The 18,187-nt window shown below is 37.0% G+C and overlaps 1 protein-coding gene across 1 annotated transcript in view; it reads right to left on the bottom strand.

Annotated features, from left to right (window-relative positions):
- LOC115223672 (anaphase-promoting complex subunit 4) overlaps positions 1–18,187 on the bottom strand; it is a 106,479-nt gene that overhangs the window by 62,221 nt on the left and 26,071 nt on the right. Inside the window, exons 18-23 of the mRNA XM_029794349.2 lie at positions 14,987–15,074; positions 14,069–14,166; positions 11,383–11,450; positions 9,939–9,974; positions 7,092–7,193; positions 5,342–5,455 (exon numbers count right to left, since the gene is read on the bottom strand). Of these exons, the coding sequence (XP_029650209.1) occupies positions 5,342–5,455; positions 7,092–7,193; positions 9,939–9,974; positions 11,383–11,450; positions 14,069–14,166; positions 14,987–15,074 (506 nt within the window). The remainder of the gene's footprint in view (positions 1–5,341; positions 5,456–7,091; positions 7,194–9,938; positions 9,975–11,382; positions 11,451–14,068; positions 14,167–14,986; positions 15,075–18,187) is intronic.

Here is an 18,187-nt window from a genome sequence, read left to right as displayed (position 1 = left end):
TAAGACAAAATTCGAGAAAACTCAATATTTTAACATTTCACTCCGAAAGCATTGATGTACATGTGGTGCGTGTGTGAGTGTGTGTGTGTGTGTGTGTGTGTGTTGTTTGATGGGTTGTGCGACACAGAAAGTGTGTGTGTAAGTGAAGTGCTTTTGTTAGTGTGTGTAAAGAGACAGACAGAGTGAAAGACAGAAATAACTGAAGTTTTCACTATGATATCATCACGTGCGAAAAATTCAAAGGGTTTTGAACAATTGAGATACAGATGTCACGCCTGTATTGAAACCATTGCTAAGCTGCCGTAATTGCTTAATTAAGACTTTGTTTAAATTGAAAGGGGCAAATATGTGACGAGGTTGAAAAAAAATAACCCAGAAAAAAAAATGTACTGCTGGTATTTATATAATTCACTACTATTTTGCTACAATGTCATGAAAAAGAAAAAATTTAGGTACGTAAATCGAATTCGCCACCCCCTTTTCCCCGTTCGCGTAAAAAAAATTATTATTTAAGTTTTAAAAATTATTTACTTTGTTCAAAAAATATTAATATTAATTAATTTTCAAGAATTATTTAATTTTATTCTGTAAAATAGTAATTAATTCATTTATCTGTAAATCCGCGAGGTTGTTACTCAGGCACCTAGAATGGTAACCTTCAACTAACACTATCTCCTCCGAGACCCTGCGGCGCAAGTTGACCAAAATTGAGAGTATGGTAGAAGAAGGGTTGCTCTTCCTTCCGTAGAACATAAAATTCAAATCGGACCATGTTAACACCAAAAATTATTTACATCAAAAAGATGCTTTTTTCTATGAAAATCCCTATTTTTTACGATTTTTTCACTGCTGTGTCGCCACTTTTCGGTGTATTTCGACCAGAAAAATGTTCACAAAATTTTTACTTTTCAAAATTACAATTCCAGCAGGTCGAAACAAACCCGAGCAATGCCGGGCGATACTGCTAGTCTATATATAAACATTTATGTAGATGTATGTGTGTGTATATATATATATATATATATCTATATATACACACATATATTATATATATATATATATATATCTATATATACACACATATATTATATATATATATATATATACACACATATATTATATATAATATATACACACACAGGTATATATATACATCTATATATAAACATTTGTGTAGATGTATGTGTGTGTATATATATATCTATATATATACACATATAATATATATATATATATATATGTGTGTGTGTGTGTGTGTATTCAAAGGGCAAGACTACTAGGTAGTCGGTCGTATATGCTATTTCTAGCATACGGCCGACTACCTAGTAGTCTTGCCCTTTGAATATACACATGTATTAAAATTTTCTCTGATTTTTCAGATTTTTTGTATGCTAGGCTACTGGTTTTAAATTGATATTAATTAAATTAATATTAAATTTATCTCCCTCATTATTTAAATATTTTTATATATTATATATATGTACGTATGCCTGTATATATGTGAGATAATAGTTTCACTGTAATAGTTTCAGTATTAAAGTGAAACTATTAAAGTGACAATATCTGACATTACAATAGAGAGATGTTATTGTTTCACTTTTGACACGTAATACTGAAATAGTGGAGAAGATATGATATTGCTGTAAGCTTGCACTAGGCAAGAAGTTAAAAAATCATTTTGGCCTATGACACATGGACCCTAAGTATGGCATGTGTAAAATTTGAATGAAATTGGTTGCGTAGTTCTCAAGTTTTAAGGATTCACACAGACAGACAGACAGACACACATTCTCATCTTCATATATATATAGATATATGATGGGCTTCTTTCAGTTTCTTTCTATCAAATCTACTCACAAAGCTTTGGTCGGCTATAGCAGAAGACATCTGCCCAAGGTGCCAAACAGTGGGGACTGAACCTGGAACCATGTGGTTGGGAAGCAAGCTTCTTACCACAAAGCTATGCCAACACCCATGAATAATAACACTTTTTTTTTTACCTTAAATATTTAAAAGGATATAAGAGCAGGTAATTCACAAGACCACAATGTCACCTGCCTTCCAGTAAACAGCCATAACAGTTTCTAGAAATGGCGTCAATAAAGTACAATTGACATCTTCTAACAATTGATACTTGAATTTTTCCCAAGTCTTTGTTTGCAATGAGAATGCAACAGATTTAGTTTGAAAAACTGATAATGTACTTAACAAACTGCTGATAATTTTGTTGCGTTCTTGATAATAGATTTTATTTAACATCACTTCAGTTCACCAAGGTGTTATGGATAGGCACCACATTATCTGTGAATGTTCTCAGAAGTACAATGATGTCCTATCCAGTGCAGAGATTTTTTTTCCCATCTACTTCATACCAGGAAAAAGAACAAAGTGATGCCTGCCAAGGGACACAAAGGTTCAAGGAAAATCATCGTCATCATCATCATCATCGTTTAACGTCCGCTTTCTATGCTAGCATGGGCTGGACAATTTGACTGAGGTCTGGCGAACCAGACTGCAATCTGATCTGGCAGAGTTTCTACACTTGGATGCCCTTCCTAACACGAACTACTCCGAGAGTGTAGTGGATGCTTTTACATGCCACCAGCATGAGGGCCAGTTTGGTGGTACTGGCAACGGCCACGCTCAAATGGTGCTTTTTATGGGCCACTGCACAGGAGCCAGTCCAGCGGCACTGGCAACGACCTCGTTCGAATGTTTTTTTTTTCACATGCCACCAGCACAAGTGCTAGTAAAAAAAATATATTTAAATATTAAAGAGGATTTATAACAGATCCCAGTTTCTTCACCTCCTCACTGTCGTTATCGTTTAATGTCCATTTTCCATGCTAGCATGGATTGGACGGTTTGACAAGAGCTGGCCACCCAGAGAGCTGTCCAGGCTCCAATTGTCTGTTTTCGCACAGTTTCTACAACTGGATGCTCTTCCTAACACCAACCTCTTAACAGAGTGTGCTGGGTGCTTTTTACATGTCACTGACACAGATGCATTTATGTGAAACCAGCATGAGTGCATTTTACGTGGATTTAAATTCTGATATTTCAGCTTATCTATCATTGTTTGCAGAGCAACAAAATTCCTTTGTTTCAGTAAACAATGAGTTATAGAAATCATTTACAAGAGAATTCATTATTGATGTTTTAAAATTGATGTGATTTGTTTCCGATGTTGTTGGGCAGTATTAGTGATTCTGGAGATACAGAGCTAATGTTGTTGTTAGTGGTGATGGTGGTATTTACCATGCTAATAATGGGACTGTTCATAGTATAATTAATGGTTTTATTGGTATTATCTTTGAGCTTTTACTTGTTTCAGTCATTAGACTGTGGCCATGCTGGGGCATTACCTTGACTTTTTAGTTGAATGAATTGACCCAAGTACTTATTTTACTTTTTTAAGTTTGGTATTTATTTTATTGGTCACCTTTGCCAAACTGCTATGTTATGGGAATGTAAACACACCAACAACCAGTTGTCAAATGGTGGTGAGGAACAAACACAAAGACAAATACACGACAGGCTTCTTTCAGTTTCCATCTACCAAACCCACTTACAAGGCTTTGGTCGGCCCGAGGTTATTGTAGAAGGCACTTGCCCAAGGTGCCATGCAGTTGGACTGAACTCAGAACCACGTGGTTAGTAAGCAAGCTACAAGATACAGCAGAGTGGGACTGAACCCCAAACCACATAGTTACAAAACAAGCATCTTAACCACACAGCTATATAGACTAAACCCACTTTATTTGCTTGCTTTCTCACCATTTAAACTTCCCATCAAATTTTTACATTTCATCACTAATCTTTCTCCTGTCCTCATATAATTTGTTTACCATTTCCTTTGGCATTTACTTTCTTGACCTTCAACTTTTTTTTTATCATTTTCTAATATGCTTTTATCATTTTCTAATATGGTTGATCCACAGCTATAATAGAAGACACTTGCTCACAGTTCCATGCAGTGGGACTGAACCCAGAACCGTGTGGTTAGAAAACATGCTTCTTACCACACAGCCATACCAGTGCTTAATATGTCTAGTACAGTCAATATACAGATATAATTATCAGTAACACTTAACATGAATCAGATGAAACTCATTGGGGATGATTTTCTACAGCTGGATGCCCTTCCTGTTGTCAAGTATCACTTGTTTCCTAGCAAAGTAATATTTTCTACCTTGTCCTTTGGCCTTCAAACACAAACAGATCAATGGCTGGACATGTTTTCATGGAATATCACAGACAAATGACATTGTTTTTCTTTTCTTTTTCTTTTGCATACACAGTAACTTTGTTTTACAATAAGCACACAAATGTCAGGGCAAGGACACATAAACACACACACACATACATACATATTTTTCATCTTTTATTTGTTTCAGTCATATGACAGCAGCCATGCTGGAGCACCACCTTGAAGGGTTTTAGTTCAAAAAATTGACCCCAGAACTTATTCTTTCTAAGCCTTGTACTTATTCTATCAGTCTCTTTTGCTGAACTGCTAAGTTATGGGGATGTAAACACACCAACACCAGTTGTCAAGTAATGGTGGAACACAGACACAAAGACACACACACACTTTATAATGGGCTTCTTTCAGTTTCCATCTGCCAAATCCACTCACAAGGTTTTGGTCAGTCTGAGGTTATCCAACTCCAACTGTGTAACCTTTCAACCAGATTCACTATAACAACAACAGAGATAAATTTGTAAGTAGGCGCAGGAGTGGCAGTTTGGTAAGTAGCTTGTTTACCAACCACATGGTTCTGGGTTCAGTCTCACTGCATGGCACCTTGGGCAAGTGTCTTCTACTATAGCCTCAGGCCAACCAAAGCCTTGTGAATGGATTTGGTAGACGGAAACTGAAAGAAGTTCGTTGTATATATATGTATATATGTGTCTGTGAATGTCCCCCCAACATCGCTTGACAACCGATGCTGGTGTGTTTATGTCCCCATAACTTAGCGGTTCGGCAAAAGAGACTGATAGAATAAGTACTAGGCTTACAAAGAATAAGTCCTGGGATCGATTTGCTCGACTAAAAGGCGGTGCTCTAGCATGGCCGCAGTCAAATGACTGAAACAAGTAAAAGAGTAAGTGTCTGGGTTACATATTTTTGATGGACACAATAGCAACAGTTGTCTATTGTCCTACTTTAATATATCACTTTTATTACTATTTGACATGCTAGCATTGGTGGACTCTCTCTCTCTCTCTGCTAACCATTCTTCTAGACAGTCAGAGTGCAACCTGTTATGTTAGTCAGACAATCATAAAAGTAACAACAACAGAAAAAGCATTGAAAAGAAACAAGCTAGAAACTCACGTTTGTGTGTTGAGACTGGTGTCTTTAACAATTCCCTCATCGCCCTCATCCTGTTCCTCTGTCGTTCCAATGGATCCTACACAAACTGCAGCAATCTCAAAAGATTCTTTTGGTCTATTTCAAAAAAGAAACAAACAAAAACCTATATAAAAAAACAATATACACAAAATATAAATTTCAATTCACTTTAGTCACTAATGGATGCTTGAATTGCAGGAGCTGGTCCAATAACGTGTAAACTCCAGCATTTAATCCTCAAAAGAGGACCACTTGGTGAAAAAAAAAAGGTCAATCTTTCTAACTTCAATTTCAATTCAGTTTCTTGAAAAAGATGGGCACCAAAACTGTCCCTCACCCTCTCTGTGACTTTTAATTCTTCCCCAAACTTAAGGAAAACCTCAGAAGCAGTTGTTTTGAAGACATTAAGAAGATTGAGGAGGCTGTAACAAGGGTCCTGGGCACCATTTGGAGGACTTCTGTGGGGCCTTCACAAAGTGGCTGGAGCTCTCCGACAAGGGCACTGAAATCAGAAGATCCTACCTTGAGGGAGATTAGATTTTTGAAAGACCTTTGAAATTAATAAATGTCTCTCCTGAAAAGGCCTCAAAACTTTCTGGAATGCACCTAGTGTATGTGTGTATATATATATATATATATATATATATATAATATATATATATATATATATATATATATGAAGCAGGTTTCTTTCAGTTTCCTTCCACCAAGTCTATTCACAAGGCTTTGGTTAGTCCAGGGCTGCAATAGAAAATACTTGCCCAAGGTGAAGTGGAACTGAACTATAATTACATAGTTGGGAAGTAAGCTTCTTAACCACACATCAATGCCAACAGCTATAATTTTACAATTCAACAATTTTACACAAATACTTACACATTCTTCTATTCTTCCATTTTGACCCTTTTGATACCAACCTGCCTGAAACCGCCTCTGGCTCTATAACAAATATGCCTTGTTTTCAAAAGTTCTGAATTAAAATCTTCCACCAAACCTTAGTCACAATTTATGTTCCTAACACTAGCTTAATGATAACTAAGTTACTTCACTAAATTCTTTGTTATATTTAAAATTAATTGAAAGAAAAACAGAGCATCTCAACAGAAATATGGTTACAAAAGGGTTAAATGAGAAATTGCTCACTCATCATCATCCTTTTAACATCCATTTTTCCATACCTGCATGGGTTGAACAGTTTATTGAGGTAGATTTTCTACATCTGGTTGCCTTTCCTGTTGTCAAACCTCACTTGTTTCCAAGCAAGGTGATATTTTCCCATAACCAGACATGTTTTGCAGAATATTGGAAATGAGTGACACTGGGATTCATTCAGTTTATCAGAATGAATCTTAGATCCCCTCACAAGGCTTTGGTTGGCCCTGGGCTACAAAAGGAGACACTTGTCCAAGGTGCCATGCAATGCAACTGAACCCAGAACAATGTGGTTGGAAAGCAAACTTCTTACCACGGAGCCATGCCTACACCTTCCACATCATCATCATCATCGTTTAGTGTCCACTTTCCATGCTAGCATGGGTTGGACAGTTGAACTGGGATCTGGGAAGCCAGAAGGCTGCACCAGGCCCAGTCTCATCTGGCAATGTTTCTACGGCTGGATGCCCTTCCTAACGCCAACCACTCCGTGAGTGTAGTGGGTGCCTTTTACGTGCCACCGGCAGAATAAACTAATCTTGTAAAAGTAGGGAAAGAACAGAAGGTATTTTGTACTTACTGTTCATTTGTGTCCAGTGTTCGAATGATATAAAGGGTTTCATAAGGCAAAGGGCCTGCAGTAAACACTGTGTACATCTGTGTTCCATTATTCATTGAAAACCTTGGAAGAGAAATGCACAATATACATCTTTAGCAAAATCATTACATTAACAACTAATTTTAAAATACAAGGCAGAACAAAAAGAAGTTTGAAGATTTCACACAATTTCAAGGAAGACAATTACATTCGTTAGCGGAAAGATAAATCACTTAAATTTTGCTACAACAACTATCTTTCCTTCTGACTAAAGGATATAAAAAAACAAACCCCTTCTAAATGCAATACTCTTTTCTTTACTTCATTAAGATTAAGTATGCTCTTGCAAACATGAATGCAAAATCATGAATGACACTATCCAATGGTTCTCAACCATGGTCCATATGGCTCTTGGGAGTCCATATAAGATTTTGTTGTTAAAATTTAAGTGAAATAAATTGCTTATCATCGTCATTATTTAACATAGGCATAGGAGTGGCTGTGTGGTAAGTAGCTTGTTTACCAACCACAAGGTTCTAGGTTCAGTCCCACTGCGTGGCACCTTGGGCAAGTGTCTTCTACTATAGCCTTGGGCTGACCAAAGCCTTGTGAGTGGATCAGGTAAACTGAAAGAAGCCTGTCGTGTGTATATATATATATATATATATATATAATATATATATATATATATATATATGTATGTATGTGTGTGTATATGTTTGTGTGTCTGCGTTTGTCACCCCAACATCACTTGACAACCGATGCTGGTGTGTTTACATCCCCGTAACTTAGCGGTTTGGCAAAAGAGACCAATAGAATAAGTACTAGGCTTACAAAGAATAAGTCCTGAGGTTGATTTGCTCGACTAAAGGCAGTGCTCTAGCATGGCCATAGTCACATGACTGAAACAAGTAAAAAAAGTAAAAGTCCGTTTTCCATGATGGCATGGGTTGGCTGGTTTGACATGGAGCTGACCATACTTTATCCTTCTATAATACACAAAATATTTAAATTTTTTTGTTTTTGTACAATTCCTAATAATATTTAATAATAAAAATATAGAAGAATTGTTTTTATATACATTGAATCGCTATGGAGGTCCAGTAGAGTAAAATAGAAATCAAAGGGGTCCCTGTGTAAAAAATGGTTGAAAGGCACTGAATCAAACTCTTCGAAGTAACACCCCAGCATGGCCACAGCCTAAACACTGAGACAAAAGATAACAGATAATCACAGCTATCAATGTCTTTGATCAGCTTCGGACAATGACAACAAAATTCAATAGCCTAATAAGTAATTTGGCCATTATAGTTAACCCTGCACGTGTAAGAGAAGCAGGGTTATTGTAGTCGCTTGTTTTTGTCTGTTTGTCTGCGTGTTTGCAAACTTACTGGAAAACGGCAAAACGGATTTTCACCAAATTTGGCAGAAATATTCATTGGGTGAGTGGCTCGAACTCATTAAATTTTGGCTTGATTATCTACAAAACTGGCAGACTGGTGAATCAAAATGTTTCTTTTTCTTTGTTACATAGGCGTAAATGATAAGCAGGGGACATAACTCATTTTGACATTTTGCTGAAATATGAATTCGTCTGAGAATATATTTATAAAATTAAATTTTATTTTCTCTTTGTGTGCATGCAGGGTATGCACTGCCCCTCCAATGCCTTTTCTTCCATTATCATTTTTTTTAGTTTTCACAGAACTTGTTTTGAATATCTTTTTCTTTAACTTGTTTCAGTCAATGGAGAGTAACCATGCTGGAGCACCACTTTGAAGGGTATTGCTTAGTCAAATGGATGGATCAACCCTGGTACTTATTTTATTCATGTTTTAAATCCATCAGTCTCTTTTTGTCAAACCACTAAGTTATAGGAATGTAAACAAACTTACACCAGTTCTCAACCAGGTTTTTTGTGGAGAGATGGTAAATAAACATAAAGACATATACAATCACACACATTTATATGTGGACTTCCATAGGTTCTGTCAACAAAATTCGCTCATAAGACATTGAGCAGCCTGAGAGTATAGTAGAAAACAATTGCCTAAGATGCAGCAGAGTGGGACTGAACCCAAAACCACACAGTTACAAAGCAAGCATCTTAACCACACAGCTATATAGACTAAACCCACTTTATTTGCTTGCTTTCTCACTATTTAAACTTCCCATCAAATTTCTACATCTCCTCACTAATCATTCTCCTGTCCTCATATAATTTGTTTACCATTTCCTTTGGCATTTACTTTCTTGACCTTCAACTTTTTTTTTATCATTTTCTAATATGCTTTTCTGCTTCTATAAATCCCAAAATAATTGACTCATAATGACATAAATTTTCTTTTTAAAATACAAGTAAACTAAAAGGAGTGGCTGTGTGGTAAGTAGCTTGCTAACCAACCACATGGTTCCGGGTTCAGTCCCACTGCGTGGCATCTTGGGCAAGTGTCTTCTGCTATAGCCCCGGGCCGACCAATGCCTTGTGAGTGGATTTGGTAGACGGAAACTGAAAGAAGCCCGTCATATATATATATATGTATATATATATATGTGTGTGTGTGTGTGTGTGTGTTTCTATGTTTGTGTTTGTCCTCCTAGCATTGCTTGACAACCGATGCTGGTATGTTTACATCCCCGTCACTTAGCGGTTCGGCAAAAGAGACCGATAGAATAAGTACTGGGCTTACAAAGAATAAGTCCCGGGGTCGATTTGCTCGACTAAAGGCGGTGCTCCAGCATGGCCGCAGTCAAATGACTGAAACAAGTAAAAAGAAAAAAGAATAAAAAGAATAAAAGCAAAATAATAAAATTTAAAAGAATACTTACTGAGAAAATCGACAAACATATTCTTTATCATCTTTCCTGTTAAATGCAAAAAAATAATAAATAAGTAATCTTTCATATATTAACCCTTTAGTATTCAGATTTCTGTGTCAAATGCAACGTCTATTCTTTCTCGTTGTTTTGAATTAATCATACATTATCTCACAGCTTTGAGATTTATTATTCATCATCATCATCATCACTTAACGTCTGCTTTCCATGCTAGTATGGGTTAGACGATTTGACTGAGGACTGGGAAACCAGATAGCTGCACCAGGCTCCAAGCTTGATCTGGCAGAATTTCTACAGCTGGATGCCCTTCCTAACGGCAACCACTACGAGAGTGTAGTAGGTGCTTTTACATGCCACCAGCACAAGGGCCAGTCAGGCGACACTGGCAACGGCCACGAAAAAATTGTGTTTTATTATTATAATTATCATTATTATTATTATGGCCAGGTTATAAAGCAGCAAGCTGGCAGAATCATTAGCATGTCAGGAGAAATGCTTAGCAGCATTTTGTCAGTTTTCACATTCCAAGTTCAAATTCTGCCAAAGTCAACTTTGCCTTTCATCCTTTTGGGATTGATAAAATAAGCACCAGTTGAATACTGGGATCGATATAATCAACTTACCCCCTCTGCAAAACTCCAGGCCTTGTGTCTATAGTAAAAAAGATTATTATGAACAGGTTACAACCCAGGCCAAATCTTTTATTTTTTTTTGCCCTTTCAATAGCTTAATACTGACAGAGGGTTAGACAGTTTGACTGAAACTGGGAAGCCAGAGGGCTGCACCAGGTTCTAGTCTGATTTGGCATGGTTTCTATTGTTGGATGCCCTTCCTAACACCAACCACTCCAAGGGTGTAATGGGTACTTTTTACATGCCACCAGCATGGGTACCATTTACATGACACCAGCAACAGCCACAACTACATTCACTTGGCTTGATGAGTCTTCTCAAGCACTGCGTATCATCAATACCATTTTTTCATTTTTTTTTTTTAATACTGAGAATGTTTGGACCAGTTATTTTTATCACTTTTCTCTAATATGTATATGTATAGGTTGAACAAAGCAAATAATGGAATGAACTTTGCCTCAGAATACAACAGAGTATTTAAAGCTTTGACTTGTGCTCAGATGTGACCTAATGGTCAGGGTGTTGGACTCATGATTGTAGTTCTGATTCCTGGACTAGGAAATTCATTGTGCTCTTGAGCAAAACACTTCATTCTATGTTGCTCCAGTCCACTCAGCTGGCAAAAAACAAGTATTCCTGCAATGTACCAGCATCTCTTCCAGGTGGGAAATACACCAGGAAACTGAGTCTACGATTTGGGAAGGAAGAAGAGAATCAAGTACCAAAACCAGTGGCCACTAGATTTGCAATTCTGCATAACCAAAATATTTAGATAGAAAGACAATAGCATTTGAAAAACTTACTTGTTATTTTTTGGCATTGAAAATAGTTTGATCAAACAGCTGGAATGACATTCTCTCCCAATAACATTCTAACAAAATAATAAAAATGAATTCAAAATTTTAAAATTATTTTTAAAAAAACAGTAACAACGATTCTATCTTATTAATTTACTTTTCAGCATTTTGATATGCTTTTATATTTTATAGTAAAATGAACTGTTTTATAAATTTAAATACATCACTGAAATGCTGAAACAAATTTCACTGCTGTATCTATCATAATCATGAAACCGAAACAGCACCTATTTTCAGCTTTGTGCTATGCCTCAAGATGTAATGCAATGTCAGTGTTTAAGTAATGATTAATCAAGGAAAGAAAATTCTATACTGTATATTAAAGTCATTCAGTCCATCAACTTAAACTAGTCTCATAGGAATGACGCAACACATAAAACTAGTTCAAGGGAGACAATATAATAAATGTTTAGAAGGCAAATTTGGATTTATTTTTGTTTTTTGGTTTTTTTACTTTTTAACATACCAAATACAATAACTCACTTAAAAAAGAAATTATAAACTATAAATTATTGCAAGCAATGAAAATAAAGTCTAGTAGAAATTAGGAAAAATTTTACGTGTTACAAACTTAAAAGAAAAATATATCTAAAAATTTGATTAAAACCGTGCAGGATAAACTCTGATAAATGAATACATAACAGATTGAGGCAGCTAACCTTAAGACATAAAAACTGTGGAATTACTGTGTGTGTCAATTATAAATGCTAACAAACACATCCATATTTACTCAGAAGGGGTTGGCAACAAATGAGCTGAGCTGCAGCAAAACAAGTAGGTCATTGAGTTTTGTGAGCCTGAAACTTTTCCCCAAAATTTGTTTTAACTTCAAGTATTGAGCACTTAAAGGCTTTCAGATAACATTTTGAGTCGTGGTTTAATTTTTGCTTAATTTTTGCATTGCTACTGAAGAAATGGTACTGAGATATGCAGGGATATTTTTATAAGACTGGGCCATGGGCAAATGTGAACAAATCAAAAGTGAGCAATCACAAAAAGAAGTTGCTGGTTCTTAATTTAAAAGTAGTGATAAATGAAATTGAGTGGCTGTGTGGTAAGTAACATGGTTCCGGGTTCAGTCCCACTGGATGACACCTTGAGCAAGTGTCTTTTACTATAGCCTCGGGCTGACCAAAGCCTTGAGAGTGGATTTGGTAGACGGAAACTGAAAGAAGCCTATCGTATATGTGTATATATGTGTGCGTGTGTGTATATGTTTGTATCTGTGTTTGTCCACCCCAACATCGCTTGAAAACTGGTGTGTTTATGTCCCCAAAACTTAGCAGTTCGGCAAAAGAGACCGATAGAATAAGTACTAGGCTTCCAAAAAATAAATCCTGGGGTTGATTTGCTCGACTAAAGACGGTGCTTCAGCATGGCCACAGTCAAATAACTGAAACAAGTAAAAGAGTAAAAGAGAATGAAAATGAAAACAAGTCTTTAGGCTTCAATAAAATGCCTCCGTCTTTATTATGTTCTTATCATATTTCTCAAATTAATTTCAATACATAAGTTTTCAAATAGGTTTTGACTGTAAACTCACAAGAAAATATTCACTCAGTATTTTACTAATAAATCCCACAGCTTTGAAAAGTCAAATAAATTCACTTCTAAAGTCCACAGCCGAATCTTGAAAGGTTAGGAACAAAAAGGGGATAAATATATAAAATGAAGAGAAATTTTTTCCAACTCAGGGTCTAGTTTTGTGAATTACTTGATGACCTCACAAGTGCCCAATATTCTCTGTAAAGTGGTTGGCTTTGGAAATGGCATCCAGCCATAGAAACTATGCCAAAGCAGAAATTGGAACTTGATGCAGTCCTCTGGCTCACCAAACACCTAAACTGTCTGACCCATGCCAGCATAGAAAACAAACATTAAATGGTAACAAATGGTGATGTAACAATATCACTTTTGTGGAGAAAATATCAGAAAAACCTATTCTAGATACATATTAATTTTGATGCAATATTTTCCATTTGAAAAATGCATGTAATCTCTATATATATAAAGCTGAAGTTGTCTGTGTATGGCAGGTTTGGTAGCCTTTAACTAACACTATCTCCTCCGAGACCCTGCAGCGCAAGTTGACCAAAATTGAGAGTATGATAGAAGAAGGTTTGCTCTTCCTTCCGTAGCAGAAAAAATTCAAATCGGACCATGTTAACACCAAAAATTATTTACATCAAAAAGGTGCTTTTTTTCTATGAAAATCCCGATTTTTTCCGATTTTTTGACTGCTGTGTTGCCATTTTTCGGTGTATTTCAACCAGAAAAATGTTCACTTAAAGAGTATAACAAGCTACATAATGCAAAATTTTTACTTTTCAAAAATTCCAATTCTAAAGGGTCGAAACAAACCCAAGCAATGCTGGGTGATACTGCTAGTATTTATTATAAGTCACATTTTTGCTAAATGATTTACTAAAGTATCCATTAGTAGGACTAACCTTGATTAAATATAATAAACATACATAAATATAGAAAAATATCATGTATGTGTTAAATGGCAAGACACGAGTATATGAAACTATATCAGTTTCAATACATGCCATAAATTAAGATTCCATGCAACAGAGTAAATGAAAGAAATTTTAGGGGAATCATTGAAAAATAATTCTGAAAAACTTACAGTTGGTTTAGTGAGAGCCACTTCAATTTTTTCTTCTAGAATCTGTTGCACCTGCACCAATGAGTTATTTGGTTTCACTGAATACAGCAATGTACTATCTGCAATAAAAGAAAATGATTTACATTAGCTTGAAAAGGGACATTCCAAGAAGCCAAAAGCAATTCTGATCGGGTAAGCATAAAAAAGATAGAGATACTATGATGATGAATTAAACATTGATAAAGGGAGGTTCAATATAAATGTCACTGGAATACTTTATAATTACTATATTATGGGAATACATGTGCAATATAGCCAAAGAGCTAAGAAGTTTTCCTTGCAACCACAAGGTCTCAAGTTCAATTGCAAAGTAAGGTATCTTGAGAAAATATCATTTTCCATAGCCTCAAGTCAACCTAGAAGCCTATAACGTGGACTGTACTTGTAATTCAAAAGCCACAGATTTGTTACATACTGTGTTGTGCTGATTCTGACTGAGGGGTACATTGAGAGTAGATGTGTCTGTGAAATGCTCGTCCACTTCAAGAGCAGGTAATTCAGTTAATCAAACTGGACTGACTCCTGTGCAGGTGGCACATAAAAAGCACCATTTGAGCGTGGTCGTTGCCAGTACTGCCTGACTGGCCCTCGTTGAACCTGAGACCATGTGGTTGGGAAGCAAATTTCTTAACCACACAAATGACTGCTTTTATATTCCAATAACAAACCATAACAATAATAATTTTTGGACCAGAAATTTAATTGTTATTTTTTAAAATAAATCTATTTGGAAAGAAAATCATAGCAGGTAATGACTTCCACCTCATTAAAAGTCTATCACTGACATATTTGCTAAGGGAAATATGGTAGTGATATACTTTTAAAAATACATTAAATTAAAAGTACATTATATAAAGAGACAGCAAACTCTACACTTACTAGCAAGAACTGGATGACTTTGAGAGAATTTTACCCAGGGGTTCTTGGAATTATCAGGTGGGAATTGCAAATCTTCTTTCCGCAAGTACTATAGAAAAAATATACATTTATATTTTGAAACAGAACACTAAATATATGTAGATAGTAGAGTAGTATAGTTTTTTATGAAGCCTTGTCTGATATGTCTTTTAAATAGCTTTTTTTTAAACCAAAACAATGCAATTTATAAACAATTAATAACGCAGGTTGATGGTTAATACTATTTCATGTATTTCAATATTTCAGGGTTAGGACGCCCTTCTTCAAGAAATGTAAGGAGATCTGATGTTGATAGCTGATTCTTCTATTCTGGTGTGTGTGTGTGTGTGTGTGTGCACGTGCGTGCGTGTTTGGTGTGTGTGTGTTTGGTGTGGTGTGGTGTGTGTGTGTGTGTGCTCGCATGAAAGGTAATCCATTAGATAATAGCATACAGATTACAACGTAATCCATCAGACAATAGCATACAGAAAAATGTTAAAAACTCAACTATATTTCATGCGTTGGAAGTGACCAGCTGTCAGTTACGTAGCTGTGTGCTACAAGTTATGCCAAGAGAACTATGTTCTCATCATTACAAGAAGTTTCTAGTATTTCATTCAATATGCCTTATAGTCATCGGCATGGCTATGTAGTTAAGAAGCTTGCTCCTGACCATGTGATCTTGGGTTCAGTCCCACTCTATGGTACCTTGGACAAGTGTCTTCTATAGCCCCTATTTCTTTATTGCCCACAAGGGGATAAATGTAGAGGGGACAAACAAGGACAGACAAAGGGATTAAGTCGATTACATCGACCCCAGTGTGTAACTGGTACTTAATTTATCGACCTCGAAAGGATGAAAGGTAAAGTCGACCTTGGCGGAATTTGAACTAAGAACGTAATGGCAGACGAAATACTGCTAAGTATTTCACCCGGTGTGCTAACGTTTGTGCCAGCTCACCACTGGCAGAAATGTATAGCCCAAGGCCAACCAAAGTCTTGCAGCAGATTTAGTATATAAAAACTGAAAACAACCTTTCACATGTATTGGTTTATCCCATAAATAATGTGGTTTTTTATACTTCTATTATTTTTCAAAATTAAGATAAACAAAGATCTTCTTTAATCTAAAATATACTCTCTTTCATTTTCTACAATGCTTTTCCATCTATCTAGTAGACTTGCAAGGCCCCTCTTCAAAAATTCACTTGTTGATGATGAAAAATACTCCTCCAGTACTGTTCTGGCCTTGTATACAGAATTCGTATTTTTTCCGTCCAAATGATTTTGAAGACTGCAGAATATATGATAATCGGATGGAGCAATGTCCAGTGAATATGGTGGGTGGGGTAACGTTTCTCATTCAAACTGCTCCAGCTTTCGGAATATCATCCTCGCTATATGTGGCCGAGCAGTATCCTGATGGAAGGACACCTTTTGTCTTGATACCAAAAATGGTTGTTTTTCTTAAGCCACTCACATTTGATCGCCTTTGTTATCATCTGGTTTGGGTTTAAAAGTTCAAAGTGGACTACACCTTTCATATCTCACTAAACAGATAACAATACTTTATGTGAGCAAAGACTTTCTTTAGCCTGGGGTGCTGGTGTTTCTCCTTTACCTACCCACTGTCTTCAGCACTTGACATTTTTATAGAGAACCCAGTTCTCATCACCAGTCACTATTCAGTCCAAAAAAGGTTCATTCATGAGACGTGACAGCAAAGAAAAGCACACATTCACTCTCTGCATGCGATTGGCCTCAGAAAGTTTGTGAGGAACCCATCGACCCAATTTGCTGACTTTTCCAATGGCACACAGGTGTTGATGAACGGTTGAATGACCAAATCCAAGCTTCTCTCCTAGTTCCTCAACAGTTACAATGGGATTTTGTTCCACCAGGGTGTGCAGGACATCCTTATCGAGGTCTACAGATCTTCCAAGACGAGGCTCATCTTCTAGGCTGTAGTTTCCAGCTTGGAATTTCTCAAATCACCATTGACACTGGCTTATGTTTATTGTCCAATCCCCATATACTGCATTAATATTTCTCGCACTTTGTGTTGCGTTGTTACCTTTATTGAACTCATGATACAAAATATGCCAAATATGCTCCTTTGTCACTTCCAATATAGCTTTGAAAAAATAACTGTTAAAATTGAACTGCACTCTTCAAAATTTGCACTAAGAATAAGCACAAGGTAAAATTACTACCCGCTTTATAGCAAGTTGATGCAAGTAGTTTATCCTGTCTGCTCCGACTTTTAGTTCATGCAATTGAAGAACCGCATTATTTATGGGATGACCCAATATATATATGTATGTAGTCAGTCCACCTGTGCATACCTTCCTTCCTTCTTGTGACACTTGTGAAGACCTTTTGAGGCAAGTGAAAATCAAAACAAATCAAAATAGATGAACATCAATGGAATTTGTATCTTTGTGGTACCAGTGCCGGTGGCACACAAGAAAACTATCCGAACGTGGCCGTAGCCAGTACCGCATCGACTGGCCTCCATGCTGTGGGCAAGTAACAAACACCATCCGATCGTGGCCGTTTCGCCAGCCTCATCTGGCACCTGTGTCGGTGGCACATAAAAACACCATCCGAAGACCCGGCAAGACTAGTCAGGCCATAACCCGTGGCCCCTACCTGGGACATAGTCAGTCCACCTGTGCATACCTTCCTTCTTGTGACACTTGTGAAGACCTGTTGAGGCAAGTGAAAATCAATCAAAACAAATCAAAATAGATGAACATCAATGGAATTTGTATCTTTGAGGTACCAGTGCCGGTGGCACACAAGAAAACCATCCGAACGTGGCCGTAGCCAGTACCGCATCGACTGACCTCCGTGCTGCGGGCACGTAACAAACACCATCCGATCGTGGCCGTTCGCCAGCCTCATCTGGCACCTGTGTCGGTGGCACATAAAAACACCATCCGAGCGTGGCCGTCTGCCAGCCTCATCTGGCACCTGTGTCGGTGGCACATAAAAAACACCATCCGAGCGTGGCCGTTCACCAGCCTCGTCTGGCACCTGTGTCGGTTGCACATAAAATCACCCACTACACTCTCGGAGTGGTTGGCGTTAGGAAGGGCATCCAGCTGTAGAAACACTGCCAGATCTGACTGGCCTGGTGCAGCCTTCGGGCTCCCCAGACCCCAGTTGAACCGTCCAACC

This window comes from Octopus sinensis, linkage group LG2, assembly GCF_006345805.1.
Source record: "Octopus sinensis linkage group LG2, ASM634580v1, whole genome shotgun sequence".
NCBI lineage: Eukaryota > Metazoa > Mollusca > Cephalopoda > Octopoda > Octopodidae > Octopus > Octopus sinensis.
The sequence above is the reverse complement of the archived record's forward strand: the minus strand, read 5'-3'. Positions and strand labels throughout refer to the sequence as shown.